Here is a 15,875-nt window from a genome sequence, read left to right as displayed (position 1 = left end):
AATGAATGAATGAATGAATGAATGAATGAATGGGCAACCAACACCAACAACCTACTGTAAAAAGGCCTCTTAGCATATCTGAAATGCAATGGGCATTTTTCCCCATCGTATATGCCAGAGGTGGCCAAACTTTGGCTCTCCAGATGTCCATGGACTACAATTACCATGAGCAGGGGCAGGGGCTCCATGGACATCCAGCGAGCCGCTGTTTGCCCACCCCTAGTATAGGCTCTCTTGGTGACCCACTTGGGCAGCATCTGAGGAAGAGTTGCCCCACCTACATTTTCTCAGATCGGCTTGGCATGGAAAAGGACACCCAAGTGGGATGAAGAACAGAAGCATCGTTTAGTGGGTAAAGCATCAGACTTGGATCAGGGAGCCCCAAGCCCCCTGATCTCCCTGCAGCCCCCAAACCCACTGGGTGACCCAGGTTTGGCCGTCTCTCAGCCTAGTCTAGCTTGCAGGGCTGTTGTGAGACTGCATTTTTTTTTTTACGCCATCCCTGTTTCCCAAAGGCCACAACCGATGGGCCAAACACAGCCAGCCCAGTCCGCCCCTGCCTCCCAGCTCTCTCTGCCACCGTGAAACGCGGCTGCGTCTCCTTTTCTCCTTCAGCCGTGACCAAGGGGCGGTGGGCCACTCGCCACACGGGGAGATAAAAACCGGGCTGGGCGGCGTTTGTTTACTGTAAGCAGAACTTGGTGGTAATTACCGTTCCCTCGCCTTGGCAAGCGTCTGCCCTGACGCGGTTTTATCTCTGATCATCCCCACAGGCCAAAGCTTTTCATTACTCTGAGGAACTCCAACTGCAGCAGCATTAATGTTGTCAGGGGAGGGGCAAGGGCAAGGGCGGTGTGTGTGTGTGTGTGTGTGTGCGTGCACAAAGGGCACACCAGGAGAGTGCGCAAGCTGGGGAGGGGGGGGAGGCAGCTCCTGAAAGGCCCTCTCCCCAGGCCGCGGCTTCCTAAGAACCGTCAGCTTGTTAACTAAATTAGATAATTATCCATTAAGGATGACTTTGCACGCTCTGAAGGTTCTCTCCCGGCTTTGTGCGCCCAGAACTGGGCTGTTCCGGTCCTGAGGATTCGGCAGCCGTGCTGGAGCGCGGAAAGCAACCGGGCTGCTGCGTCGACACAAATTAAAAATGGCCGCCCAAGGTGCAAATTAAAAATGGCTGCTCAAGGGAGGTAAGTCAGGAAGAGGACGAGGAAATCTTCTAATCTTTTCCCAATTGGCTCACCGGACAAACAGACCGAGTTTGAGCTGCCTTCCTGCCACGGGTGGGGACCACGGGCCGTGCAGAAAGACGCAGTGGTGTCTCAGAGGGGTCTTCCACGCCCCCCCCCACCAGCTGCATCCCGCATGGGTGTGAATCATTTAATAAGCTTCTTTATTGATCTGATTCATTTGTACCCCCGGCCTTTCTCTCCAGCGGGGACCCAAAGCGGGTCAACATGGTCCTCATCTCTTCCATTTTGGCCTCACAACAACCTTGCAAGGTAGGTTAGGCCAAGCTTGACTCAAACTGCCCAGTGGGCCGGGCCAGGGTACGGTAGCTAACCTCCAGGTGGGGATTGAGGCTCTCCTGGAATCACAAAGGATCTCCAGACCACAGAGATCCAGGAGAAAACGGCACCTACGGCAAATGGACTCTGAGACTTCACACCCTTGCTGATCGCCTTCCCTTACCTAAAATCCAACATGCGCAGGCTCCAGCCCCAAATCTCCAGGAACCTCCCTACCTGGAGTTGGCATCCTTAGGCCAGGGGCTGGAAGACCTGTTGCCTCCAAAAGGGACTGGGGACGGGTGTTAATTGGGAAGTATACGGGGAGCAGGTGGCCTACACCCCAGGGAAGGAGGGAAGGAAGGAAGGAAGGAAGGAGCCCCTACTTTGGAATTCCCCCTCCCGCCTCTTCGGCTCCTGCCGCTCCTCCTCTGACTGACAGGGCCTCCCACGCTCACCCGCCACCTCCCCGGAGAGAGCTCACAAACGCGCCAACTGTCTCCGCCAGCGCTCAGAGGCTTTTAGCTCAATCTGTGAAAAGGGGGCCGCCGCGGAAGGGGGGTGGGGGGGCGGAGGCTTTGAAAGCAGGGCCTTTTGCTGGGTGGGAAGGCTCTGCCCCCCCTCCTCCCCAAAGATGGAGAAGGAGGAGGGGGAAGCAGAGAGTCGGAAAAGATGGCCCCCGTTCTATTTACGGTCAACTCTTCCCCGCCTGCCCCAAAGAAGATGTCGGGGGGGGGGCAGGTGGAGGCAGAGTGCAGAGGAAAGCGGGGAGATCTGTGGCGCTTCCAAGGGGAGATTTCCCCCGACTCAGCTCAGGATAATTCCCGCTCGGCAGTGCCGTCGTTGTCTGCTTTTGTCCTTAGCGTCGTCGGAGGGCTAATGCGGGAGACGGATCGCGCCGGCTCTGCGGCTGCCGCCAGGTGCGACACGGTCTCCGGCGGAGGCGCTCCGAGGGCGAGGCCTAGACAACAGCAGCTGTCCGGCCGTCTGCTCTGCTCCCGACGCAGATGCTGCGGAGAGACGCGGCTCGGCCGTCGCCTCTGGCTGCCGCGGCGTCCGCCGCATCCCTGTGAACTCTGCTGGTGACCTTACCGGGGGCGGTTTGGGAGAGGGACTGTGGCTCAGGCGCGGAGGGCATCTGACGCGGAAGCTCGCGGCCGGGGGGAGGGGGGGCCTGGCCGCGGGGCCGGTGCCAGCCGAGAACAGCATTAGGCCCGGATCCATTAAGAGGGCCGCCAAGAGCCAAGGCTGCCATTTTAGTCTGACTTTACGAGCAGCCACTTGGCCGGGCTGCAGGCAGCGTGTCTGGCTTTCCACCTGGCCACGGGCCAAGAGAATCTCGAAAGCGGCTCTCAGCCCACTCCAAGGGAGCGGGGGAAACTCTACAATGAAGGCTTGGGGAGGAGCCTTGACTCGGTGGAAGGGCCTCTGCTTGGCACGCAGGAGGTCCCAGGCTCAACCCCTGGCGTCTCCAGTCCAAAGGACCCGGCAGGAGGGGAGGGGAAAGGCCTCAGTCTGGGAGCTTGGAGAGAGGCTGCCTGCCTGAGTAGACAGGATGGAACTGGGTGGGATGATGATCCACACCGGAAGTTGTCGATTTGGGAAAGTGGGATCCTTGGGAACCTCAGCCTTGAGAGTGCCGATTCCCATGAAGAACAGGCCTGCGTTGACCCATCTGTGCCCCCAATCTGCCCAACCGCACCCGGGGCAGGATTTCGACTTGTGGGTGCACCCAGACCAGGAACACGCCTGCCTTCCAGAAACCGAACCCTCTCTCCGCAATAACGCATCCCTCCCTCCCTCCCTTGCCGCCAAGAGCCCAGCTCAGAATCTCCCCAAAGAGAAAAGGCTTCTGCTGGGTTTATTTTTTGCAGCTGCGAAAACAGAAGGGGAGGGCCGCCCGCTCCGGCAGCCTCCCCCCCTCCCCGAATAATGCAGTTTCATTTCCCCGCGCTGGGGTATCAGGAGAGCTGATCTGCGCACCTCGGTGTCAGGCTCCGGAGGGGGAAGAGGGGAGAGCGGGAAGCGTCTCCGGAGGAGAACGTTTCCTCCGTGACCTGCCAGCGCGGCCCCTCTCCGGAGCCTCTGATATGCTCCTATTTCCATATTAGACGCACGAACGTTCTGCTCGGTTTGACAGCGAGCGCTCAGGCAGGCCGCTTCCACTGAGATAGGGCTTGTGTTTGATCTCTGGAACGCTTGCCAGGCAGGGCGGAAAGGAAGGTTACTTTGCCGCTCTGCTGGAAGCATCGGCGGCCCCTCACAGGTGTGTCCCCCCCCTTCCTTCTTCCTTGTTAGGAGGATAGAAGAGAGCAATTCACTCTGCAGCCTCATCCCCCCCCCTCCGCCCCCCATCTCACGCACTCGGAAAAGCTCCACCGAGAAGTGGGGGGACCTCAAAAAACATCACAACAGGATCGTCGCTGCCTCCGGGGGGCTGCTTTGAAATTGCCTTTCCCTGTTGTGCTCTCTGGGCACGTGCGCAAGGGGGAAGGCAGCGCAGGGGAGCAGAAGTTGAGGGTGAAAATTGTCTCCGAAGCTCAGCCGCGGCCAGGGTGCTCTCCCCCACGCGTGCCAAAATGACTTTCCGCTTCCTGCACAGTATCGGCCCTGAGCTTCCCCCTGCAGGGCAAGTGGCTTGGGACCCATTCTGTGACATCACAGCAGTTGTGGCCAATCCCGTAAGAGGAAGGAGGGAGAGAGATGGGCCTTTGGGCAGGCTACAATGAGCCCAGTTTTTCTGAATGAAGATGCGGCCTCAAAAGGCAGAGTTCAAAAGAGGGGCCGGGTGGTGCGATGGTTAAAAGTGCTGGACCAGGATCCGACAGAGCTGGATTCGAATCCCAGCACGGAAGCTTTCCGCATGACCTTGGGCCAGTCGTGCTCTCTCAGCTTAACCTACCTCACAGGGTTGTTGTGAGGACAGATGGGAGGAGCGGAGAGCAATATAAGCCCCTTTGGGTCTCTCTTGCGGGGAAAGGCAGGGTGCAAATGAATTAAAATGAATGAATACACGCCCCACTAAACAGGCTTTGCCCTTCCCTTCCCTCACTGGAGCAGTATTTGTTGCCAAATGAGTCCTTTTCCCTTTGTAGCGAGAATATTTATTTGTATGTTTGTTTGCTTCATAATATAATGTCCTTCCGATGATACCAGAATGTTCATGGGCTGTTCTGTGACATCACAGCAGCTCAGCCAATGAATGGCTGTAGAGGGAAAGGACGGTTGGCAGGGAGCGACCACCTCTTTGAAAGAGAAAGTCATACAGAAGTGTTCCCCTAAATCTAGGCCTCTAGGCAGAGGTGGGACCCAAACTAGCCAGCTACACCTAAGCAGAGAGCAGGTGCGGAAAAGGTGCAGAAAATAAACTCCAAGGTCAGCCATGCATCCATGGCTACAGGAGAGCGCGAAGAACCCCTTTTGGGCTCCCTGACCAGCGGAGAAAACGCCCAGCGCCCTTCATTTAAATCTCCACTGAAAAGCAACGGCACAGAGAAGATTCCCATCGCTCCCAACTCTTATTTTATAATCTGTTGCTCCAGCCTGAAACTGCCCAAACAGAGGGGAGTGTAGCCCGGGGATGGGGGGATGGGCAGCTTCAATTTGTCCATGGGCTGGTGGTCTTATTTGGGGTTTGGGATAAGCAGCATTGATTCCAAAGGGATGGATAGCCAGGTCTCAGGAAAGCCTGATTAAAGCTTAGCTGCCTTCTCCCAGAGATGGATTAAACTGCTATCACCTTGATTAATTTTTCAGAGGATGCCGTGGCTAAGGGAGGGGGGGGAAGGAGGGGGGGGAATTGGAGACAGCCTGCAGACGGATACTGCTAACATATTAAGAGGAAATTAGTGCTCCTGCAGAGCAGCATTTTACAGGTTAAGGGCACTTCGGTCCCCCTCCGATAAGCTGGCGTCTCCTGGAGCAAAATGCATTTCAGGGTCCCACCTGGATCCCTATTGGAATATTGATGTCTGTCTAATTGCAACTCCAAGGAGCGGAGGGGGAAGCAGCGCAGGAAATGGAGAGGCGGATTTCGGCAAGCGGAGGAAAATGCTTTCAGGACTGCAGAACAGCTAGGTGCAAGAGAAGCCCAGACTCTTGCAGGGCATGGCTGTACCACACTCCAGGGTCTGGGGCTACCCCCACCCAATGCACCCTAGCCCCGCATCTTCTCTAATGTCACCACAGGAGCTGGTTTCGGTTCCATTTAGTTTATTCCCCATTTTTTTCTCCCGAAGTGGCTCGCAACGTTCTCCACTTCTCCATTTTATCTTCACAACAAGCTTGCGAGGTAGACTAGGATGTGTGTCTGTGATGGGCCCAAAGTCACACGGCAGCGTGAGGCCCTGAGCCTGGCCTCCCAAGGTTCTTGAGCCAAAATGGGAGAGACAAAGGCTGCCTGTCCACCCCAAGTGTCCGCTTTAGAATCCTTTAAAAGCGCTTTGGCCCTCTCTGGGCACTAACATGAGGCATGACCGAAAGCGAATTAGTTTGAACGGAATGAACTGAAGTTCCCCCAGAGAGGGGCACCGGTCTTTCCTCCCAGGTGAGAGCTCCTTGGGGCCGGAGGAGAGGAATGGAGACCTTCTTATTTCGCCTTCTGGTCCTGCCTCGAAACCCTGCCCACCCCCCACCTGCCCTGTAGGCCTCCAGTCTCCACCTAGGGCTCCTGGATATGCAACCTGGACCACAAGACCTTCCCTGAGGTGTCTCAGCCCTCCCTTCTGGGCCAAGGTTGGAAGTCCCACTCCTCCGGACCGACCCCTGGACACCCCATCGGGAGACGGCACTTCCTCCACCAATTCTGGGGGGCACCGCCATTCCCAGAGTCTCACCCCTGGGCCCCGTGGGTGAGAACTGGCTTGGAGGTGGGAAACCCAGGCCCCGATCCCCTCTCTGCCACAACCGCCCGCTGGGTGACCTTGGGCCACCCGCGTGCTCTCTTGGCCGGGCCTACTTAACCGCCCCGGCATGGTCAGGTGGTCGTGAGGACAGAACAGAGGGGAGGAGCAGGATGTTAAGCAGCCATGGCGGAGAAAGGCCGGCTATAAATAAAACGAAACCAATCAATCGCTGCGCTTGTCTCCTACTCTGTGTCACCAGCCTTCAAGATAGTGCCTCCAAAAAGTCCGAGATGCGGCAACCAGGCGGAACTCCAAAACTGGATGCAAGTACAGTGCAGGAGAACCCTGCAGATCAGAGAGTCTGCTTTTGGTCTTGCATCTCTTAGACGGTATCCCCACCCCCACCCCCCACCCCCACCCCCGGCAAACTGCTTCCGATGCAGAGGAGGGGCTCAAAAGCAGAAGGGAAACGGGGTGGGGGGATGCTTCTGCCGTTGCAAGAGTGGGGGTGGGGGTGCCGGAATCCCACTAGACTGGCTTTGAGCCCCTGGAGTGCCCAGAGTGACTCTTTGCGTTCCAAAAAAGAAAATTCTACTTGAAGAATCCCTCCCCTGAAAAAAAGGAAGGGAAAGCAAGCAACATGGAAGGCAATGAGGCGCACGCTGCCGCTGCTGATGCTGCTTTCGATATTAAGCTCGAGCGTTCGGCGGCCAGAAAGGGAAGCGAGACAAAACGTTTTGTGGAGATGACGCTTCATCTGGGGATGAAATGCTTGGAAACTTCACCAGACCAACCCCAGCTGGGGGGAGGGGGTGAGTGAGGGGGGGGGGAGGGAGGGGGTCGGCATACATTAAGAGTCATGCTCATTAAGGGACGTCTCTCCCAGCCTGATCTGAGAAAGGAAGAATCCTTTGAGAGCGCAGGGAAGATGACTCAGTTGCCAGCATCAGATCCCCTTTGCTCCCTCCCCCCGTGACAAATGTCAACCATCCCACATTGCAAAGACAAAAAGAGTCCCCCCCCTCCCACCACCACCACCACCACCACCACCAAAGCTGGAGTGCCTACCTTTTGGGGACTCACTTCGGGATTTCTTGTTTTCCAGAGGACATTCACTGGTGCTGTTGGGAGAACAGGCTCTTCTCTTGCCTAAAACTTCATCTGGAAGGGGGGAGGGGGGAGGATAGGAAAAAGGATTAGATAAAACGATTGACTCTCCCTTCCCCCCACCCCATTCATCCAAAGACTTTGGAAGCGTTTTTTTTTGTGAGCACGCACAAAACAGCACACACACACACGCACACATCCAGCTAAAAGGGGGAGGAGAGGGGGAGGGAGAGGAGGGAGGGGGTACTTGAACGCTTGGATATGCTTTCCTAATCATTCAGCCCAAAGGGACACGATCGCCGTCAACGCCGCTGATCAATGGCAACCGTTTCCAGCCATAAATTTGGGAGCCTAGTTTATTTCCTTACTGAACTGCATCGTTTGATCGGCTGCCTTGCGTCCCCCTGGCGTGTCCTCGCTTTTCATGCCCTGATGCAAACCAGCTGGGGTCTTGGCGGGTGGTGGCAGCCGTGCGGAGAGGGGGAGAGGGGGAGAGGGAGGAAGCCACCCCCCAAGCGGAGAACTCGCTCCCTCCCTCTTCCTCTCTCTTGTGGTCTCAACAGCCTGAGCAATCTTCTCCCCTTTCGCCTGCCTGGAAAACTCAGCTGCTCCTGACGCTGTGCCGTTGTAGTGAGCCAACGCAAAATACCTAATATACAATTACAGCATCTTCTCTTTCCCTCCTCCCTGCCCTCCTCCTCCTCCTCCTCCTCCTCCTCCTCCTCCTCCTGTACAGATTCAAAATCAATATCCACCCCTAATAATGCAGGGAGGGGGGCTGGACAAGAATGTTGTTGGCTGTGGGCAAGACAGAAGAGACCTGCTGGTCATCACAAGCAAAGGAGCCGAAAAGAGGGGGCTGAGCCTCCTTCTCCCCGGCCCCCAAGTGCCGAGCTTCGGTTTACAGGCAAGGCTGCGTCGGTGAGTTACGATTCTGCAAGATCACAGGAAAAAGCCAGAAAGGAGGACTGGAGGGTCTGGAATTCCACTCCTTGAGACTTTCAGGGTACATTGAAAATGAACAGAAGGGTCGACCCTGGCAGCTGTAAGCTTAAGAACGCACAAGGCGTGGGTGTGTGACAGTCTTCCCCCTAATTCTCCCACCTCCCCGCCCCCCAGCTCACATCCTGAGCGGAATATAATTGCTGCAACCTTAAAATGGGCAGTGGGCGGACCCTGTGCAGATCCACATTGCAGCTGAGCAGGGCTTCCTGTGTAATGAGCCAAACTGTGGCTCGCCAGATGTGCATGGAACAGCAGCCGGCAGGAGCTCATGGCAACTGTGGCCCGTGAACATCTGGCGAGCCAGTTTGGCCACCCCTGGTTTAGAGGGAACTCTGGCATGGAATTAGGCTTCCAGAAGTCACGGAGGTGGGGCTTTGACACCCCATGTCATGCCTCCACAAGGGAGGTAGAATAAATGGACAAAAATATGGGGAAAGCTGCAGAAACGAACCGAGTAAAACCAGAGAAACGACACAAATCTCTATTTAGATTGCAAAACCGAGCTTTTCTTGATGTAGAACAGGGGTAGTCAACCTGTGGTCCTCCAGATGTCCATGGACTACAATTCCCATGAGCCCTACATGGGACTACAATTTCCATGGGAATTGTAGTCCATGGACATCTGGAGGACCACAGGTTGACTACCCCTGCTGTCGAATATGGACGGCCCGGGCTAGCAATCCATATTCTGCAGCCAGAAAAGCTCAATTTCGCGCTCTAAATATATTATGCAGGTTTGCATCATGGCTTGGGAGGGGGGGAACCTGCAACCCAAAACTTCCACTCTGCGTTTATCTCCTTAGTGCTCCAGTTCTCCGAGTTCAAAAGGCTGCAGAATACCGTTTGATGGCCTGCTCACCCACCCACCCCATCTTAGCTGCCGCTTACAGGCCATGCATGTCCCCTATATGCTCTCACCAGTCCTACCCAACCAGCTCACTGGTTGCCAAAACACAGCGCATTAACTTATTGACTTTGCTGAGCATCTGCCTTTCTCGCTGAGACTGGGGGTACATCAGAACAGCTGCATGTCCCCACCGGCTTCCCACAGAATCCCACGGGATACACATCTGGGCACGTTTGAAAGGGGGCCAAGTCCAGGCCCTCAGCCCCCTAGACCCCGAGGCAAGGGGGAGAGGCAGCCCCCTCCCCAACAGGCAAACCTTCCTTTTCTTCCTCATAATATGAATTATCCATGAAAAGATGCCTTTCACCGAATCAGATCACCAGCCCATCTCGGTCAGGATCATTTACTCTCCCAGGGGGAGCTCTCCAGGGTCTCAGGCTGCGGCTCTTTCACATCCCTTGGTCCTTTTAACTGGAGACGCCGGGGATTGAACCCCCGGACCTTTGGCATGCCAGGGAGAGGCTCTTCCACTGAGCCACGCCCCTTGAGGAATGAGAGCCGTTCCTTCATAGGCAGGGGAATAAAATGTTGCCTGGAGGGGCTATCTGATCAAAGGGGGAGGGCGCTGAGCCTTGGAGGCAGACCCAGACTGCAAAGGACTTTGCCTCTGTGATCCCAATTCCTTCCTGGGAATCTGCTCGTGGGCCTTTAAGAGGGCCTGGTGGGGAGACCGCGAGGACGGCTGGAGTGCAGTTCTGTGATGGGAAAAAGCTGCCCTTCTAATGAGGCATATCCTGCGAACGGCACAAACAGGCCGAGGGACCCATAGCAACGGTGGGGAGACAAGGAGCCCATTCAGGCCAAGCTGCCCCTGGCCAGCCATGAGGCTGCAAGGAGCAGGAAGAGGCCTGCACTCCGTCGCTCAAGACAACGCCCAGGATGGGCCCTCCTGTGCAGCCTCTTGCCAGGGCACGTGCAGAGAGTTTGCCCGGGGCAGGCAGGGGGGACCCCTAGCAACCACGTCCCTAGCAACAGCCTTGTTTGCTCCCCCCCCCCCCGCCGCCCCCTTAAGTGAGAGGCAGGGCTGGATTCCAGTCTCCCAACTTCTAAAGCACAATGGCCCCGGCAGGTGAAAGGCGCTCAGCGGGTTCCCCCCTCGGCCGCACGCCACCCCTCGGCTGCTCGGCTGTGCCCTTTGCCGGCAGGACTCGGCGGGACAAAGGGAGAGAAAGGGGAGAGGTCATGGGAATTACAGGGTGTAATTGAACAGAGGGCAGCCGGGACGGGGAGGAAGAAATGATTAGAGAGGAGCGTCCAGCAGGAGAAGATTAGACCGGTTCAATTGCTGCGTGATGCTTAGCTTCACCCACCCCGCCGCACTTCAGCCTCACCCGGCCCCCTTGTCCACAGCCCCCCCCCCCCGCTTAAATAGAGACTTTGGGGTTTTGCCCCTTTTCCTCCCACAGCCCTGATGACCCTAGTCTCTCGGGAGTGGGTGTTTCTCTCCCAGGTCCCTTTCCCTAACCTCCAACCTCCCTCTGCTTCTCTTACCACTTCACTGGGGATAGTTTACAGCAGGGGTAGTCAACCTGTGGTCCTCCAGATGTTCATGGACTACAATTCCCATGAGCCCCTGCCAGCAAACGCTGGCAGGGGCTCGTGGGAATTGTAGTCCATGAACATCTGGAGGACCACAGGTTGACTACCCCTGGTTTACAGGACAGATCAACAATATGTTTGCTAATGACTCTGCAAATATTTTTTAAAAACAGAACAATACAGCCCAACAGACAAGTCCTCTTAAATATCAGCCAGGGGGGGACGGGACGGGACGGGACACACGAGCATCAGCATAAAAGATCACAGATGCAAAATAGGTTAAAACAAAAGCAGCAGCAGTCCAGAAAAAAACGAAATTCCAGCAGTATGAGGTCTTACTTTTGAAAAAGGCCCAGGGAAGCCCTCTGCAAGAGATTTGCAATGCTCGTTCTGGCTGTTTGGGAGAGGCCAAGAAAGGCCAGCTCTCCGATCCTTTCGGTTTGCTTTAATGACACAAGCAGCTCTGGAATGCCCTCCCCAAAGTCACATCTAAGGGGCCCCCGGAAGAGGGTCACTGCAGAGGCATCTGCTGGGCTCACCTGCAATAAGGCCATTTACGAGGAGAGGTGCACAGGCGTGTCCTGTGAAATGTGCTTTTACAGCATGTGCCGGGTCATAAATAGGTGGTAAAAATTCATAGTATGGAAAACAAGCCTAGCTTGTGTGAGAGAGGGAGGAAAGAGGCGCAGGCTCATTCTGCATGCTGCGCACGCCGATTTCGCACGTGGAATGCCACGCTTGGAGGCCGCCCTTTCACTGTAAGGTGCACCGTGAGCAATATGAAATGAGACGCAGGCTGCATGGGGATACGGCACGGACCCAAGTTAATGCTGAATGAGGCCTGAACCAAGCAGTGCAAACTCACTTCATGCCCTGGTTTATCAAACGATTCAGCCACTGGCTCAGTGCACTGACCATGGTTAGCAGGGCCCCTGCCTTAAGCAAGTTCAGTAAACTTGCTTCACAGCTTGGTTTAGTCAAGAATCCTGGTTAGCACGGCAAACACGGTAAACCATAGTGAAAGCCACAAAAGGGAGTGATGGGAAAGGGAACCTGTGAAAGAAAGTCAAGGAAACCTCTGTGTTTGAGGTGTGCAAGCCACGGTTTGCAGCCGTATGAAAAGACCAACCAAGGTTCTCTTGGGTAGAATTTTAGAACCCATTCCATTGTGCTAGTGGATATGATGAAACCAAGAAAAACAAGACTGTGCAGCAAGAAGACTGTCCTTGATCTGACAAGTATCCTCCCCCTCTTTTTCCCCCCTCAACAATAATCATTCCTAAATCTGTTTAATTCCAAGGTGGTTAAGATGTACTCCTCTCTGTTTTGTTTGTCCTTTCTGATTGCCTCCCACAGGATTGCAGCCGCTTCCTTAGCCTGCAAGGGAACCTCAGAACAGCTCCCGCCTGCAGCCTCAAAATGTCCAAGCCCACAAACTGTTTTACTCCCCCAAGGGCTCACCTACACCTACGCTAGCCATGCTCAGACCCTGATGAAAAATGTTTGGAAAGGAAGACAGTGTTCTTCCAGCTGATGCAACCTCTCTGGCCCTTCTGAGCATTCTTTTCACTCCTTGCAGGAGGCCAGAATTTGCTCTCTGGAAAGCCGAGTCTTCTTGGCACGTTCAGGGGGGAAAAGGGGTCCTCGTGCTCAGCCGACAAGGAACTCTGCCTCCAGCCCTCTCGCTATTGCCATGGCGACGCGCCTCGACCACGCCAGCGGACGGCCGCGTCTTCCGCCGGCGGGCCTGACAATCCCACGGTGCCCGTCGCCGTTTCATTTTGTAAAGGCCTCGGCCTTTCCGGAGGCGGCCGCTCAGAGATAGCCGTCTCGCCGGGGAGCTGCCAGAGGAGCCGTGCCCTTCCCGTCACTTAAACGTCCGACCGCGCTCCTCCGGCCCCCGCCGGCCCGTGACGGGCTTTGACAGCCAGACTCCTTAATTCCTTTTTCTTATTCCCTTAATCTGTCATCTTTATCAGGCCGGGGAAGTGCCAAGTGGCGTGCCGGAGCCCCAGCCCCGATCAATCTCCACATTACAGCTGACAGAATGGTGCTAATAACTTATTGATCTCGTGTTTGCCGAGCCCCGCCGGGGCCGAAAAGGCTGCCATTGATTGGCTTGAGGGGAAAGAGAACCTCTCGGCTGAGCGCGGCGCGGAAAGCCCTCAAATTGTCTTCTTCCCAAGGAGCTCAAAGACGGAGCGAGGGCGGCGGAGGGGAGGGGGAGGGGGCGGCGGGGTAGGAGGGCGTGGGACGGGGAGAGCCGGAACACGTTTTTCTAAGGGCCTATTTAAACACCCGCAGATGAGGTGGAAGGGTCGCCACGGGGTGAGGTTCCCTCCAGGAGATCCTGTCAAACTTCTTTTGAGGCTTGGCAGTTTGCAGAGCAGGCTACGTGGAGAAGCTCTGTGTGAACCCGCCAGATTGGGCTGGTGCATGAATGCAGAAGGGAAGGCTCCTTCAGAGCGATCCTCCCGTCTCAGAAAAAGTCATAGGGAGAAGCCCAGCTGAAAGGAACGGAGGCAAGACAGGCGGTCCAGGTTGGCCTGCTGGGCCCATTCCGCACACATCGGATAATGCACTTTCAACGTGCTTTGGCAGCCGGATTTTCCTGTGCAGAACAGGAAGATCTACTTCTAAAGTGCATTGAAAGTGCATTATCCTATGTGTGCAGAAGAGGCCCAGGTCTCATTGGATCTGGAGAGCTAAGCAGGGTCTATTGCCAATATGGGGCTTCCACGGAGCCTGACAATGTGTTTGCTGGTGCTCACTTCCTTCTTCCTGCCTTTCCTCCCCATCTCTCAAGTGCAAGGTTCTTCAGAAGAGCCCAGCCATGGCTTCTGTTTGGCACGCAGAAGGTCCCTGGTTCAATCCCTGACATCTCCAGCTAAACGGGACCGGGCAGCTGAAAGAGCTAAGCCTGAGATTCCGGAGAGCAGCTGCCAGCTGAGCAGACAATGCTGACCTTGACAGGCCGAGGGTCCGATTCAGTATGAAGCAGCTCCGTTGCATCTGCCTGAGGCATCCATCCCAAAATGGCTGCCTGCGTTGTCAACTTGCAACCACCCAACATTTTGTTCCTGGCCATGGCGCCACAGAACAAGCGATGCTCTAAGATGCACAGAGAACATGAACACAGGCAGGGCGGAAGGCTCGGAAGTTGAGCAGGACACAAATCTAAAAGTGGAAAAACCGGGGAGAGGGGGGAGGGGAGCGCGGGAGAAGGGCCGGAAAGGCAAGCAGCTGAGAAATTGAAAAAGGGGTGATTTGCACAGGGAAGTCTCCCCCCCCCCGCCCCCGATTTCCTAATTGGTTGGGCTCTCCCCACCCCCACCCTGGGATGCAGCTGCTCCCCAGCCAATTAGTTTCCCACTGCTAGAAAGAGCGCCGCATCAGCCAAACGCCCTGGCAGCCGTGTTCAATACCTCCTCGCTTTTGCAGGGAGGGGGAGAGGGGTCCCTGGTTAATTTATGAGCAACGGCCACGCCAGGCGCTTAACCCTCACGCCTCCACAGCCTGCAGATCCCCCTGCTCAGTTCCAGACCTGAGCCTCTGGGAAGACAGAATCTGAGGGGAATAAACCTGAAAATGCACAAGACAAAAATGGTCTGACTTGTTTCACTGGAATATTGGTAAATCAAGGGAGCCAGTTCAAAGGAGACCTTATTTTTTTCATCTCCCTTGTGAGGAAGGGGAAAGAGCACAGCTTCTTGCATCATTGTTAGGACTCTGCAAATACAGGTTCCAAACCTCAAGACGAAAATCAGCCCACAGGAAACAGGGTCTCAGCTCCCTGATGGAGAAAGAAGTGCCCTTAAGTGGCCCTGCGCAAACCTCTCAGGTGGAAAGTCCCACATGGAGCTACATGGGAAAGCGGCCAGGACAGCATCAAATCCCATGGACATTGTCAATGAGAAAAATGAGAAGAGCGTGTCAAAGAAAGGCTGTCCGGGAAAATAATACAACAAAAGGTCCAGTAGCACCTTTAAGACCAACAAAGATTTATTCAAGGCGTGAGATTTCGAGCGCATGCACATTTCCTCGGGAAAATAATAAGCGTTTTTGTTTCAATTTCATCAGTCAGCACTAAAATATATGCTGGTGGGTGCCAAGATGCCCCCGGGAACCATTCTCGGGGGCCCTGCTCTGCATGTTAGGACCCCGATTCTTCTCAATTTCAATGCTGCCCTAGAAATAAACTGAGCCTCACCCATGCCACTTCAGAAAAGGCTAGATACTTCCAGGTCTGACCTAGGTCTGTGGCTGGACAACAATGGAACTTCCAGGGCTTAACAGCGACACTGGTTTCTTGTCTTGCCCACTCCACCTCTCTCTCTCTCTGCACCCATGTCCGAATGTGCTGCTTCCAGTCGCCCCTGAATGTCTCTTGCTATACTCGCCACGTACATGTTCCGACCCAGTCAGTGATCCTCAGCTGCACAAGACGACGTCACAACACCCCGCAGCCAATCCGGCTGGGCCGTGGGATAACCGCACGGACAAGGGCGGCCAGTGGGGACCGTTTAAACAAGCAAGCCTCACGTTTGCACGAGGAGCCCTCAGCCACCAAAACCGAAAAGGGTCAGAGAAGAAAGGCATCACCGAGCTACGTCAAAAGCGGTCGTGGAAAACAGCAGGCCTTGCACCAGCTCCGGAAAGAACCAAGAGACCCTGGCTAGAGCCTTACCCACCGACGTGCAAGAGTTTTCCTTCCTACAGGCCTCCTCTGGGCCAGCGCTTCCCTCCTCCTCCTCCTCCTCCTCGTCCTCCTCCTGCTCTGCCAACCGCCCGCCTCGCTTCTGCATGCCCCGGCAGAGTGAATTAGCCAAACTGGATAGAAGGGATTGGATTTGTTTACAGACACGCAGGGAGCTTCTCGGGGAGCCTCTAAAGCTCTGTTTGATGTGCAAACCGCCGGCTTTGCCGCCATGCTCCCGTCAGGCAGCCCCGGCTCCTCTCCGCTCATCC

The 15,875-nt window shown here is 55.6% G+C and overlaps 1 protein-coding gene across 1 annotated transcript in view; it reads right to left on the bottom strand.

Moving 5' to 3' along the window:
• Nucleotides 1–15,875, bottom strand: part of SAMD11 (sterile alpha motif domain containing 11) — a 106,321-nt gene that overhangs the window by 32,862 nt on the left and 57,584 nt on the right. The window contains 1 exon segment of the mRNA XM_077312596.1: nt 7,418–7,510. Coding sequence (XP_077168711.1) covers nt 7,418–7,510 — 93 coding nt within the window.

Source organism: Paroedura picta, chromosome 15 (genome assembly GCF_049243985.1).
Source record: "Paroedura picta isolate Pp20150507F chromosome 15, Ppicta_v3.0, whole genome shotgun sequence".
In the NCBI taxonomy this organism is placed as follows: Eukaryota; Metazoa; Chordata; class Lepidosauria; order Squamata; family Gekkonidae; genus Paroedura; species Paroedura picta.
This window is presented reverse-complemented; position numbering and strand designations above follow the sequence as displayed.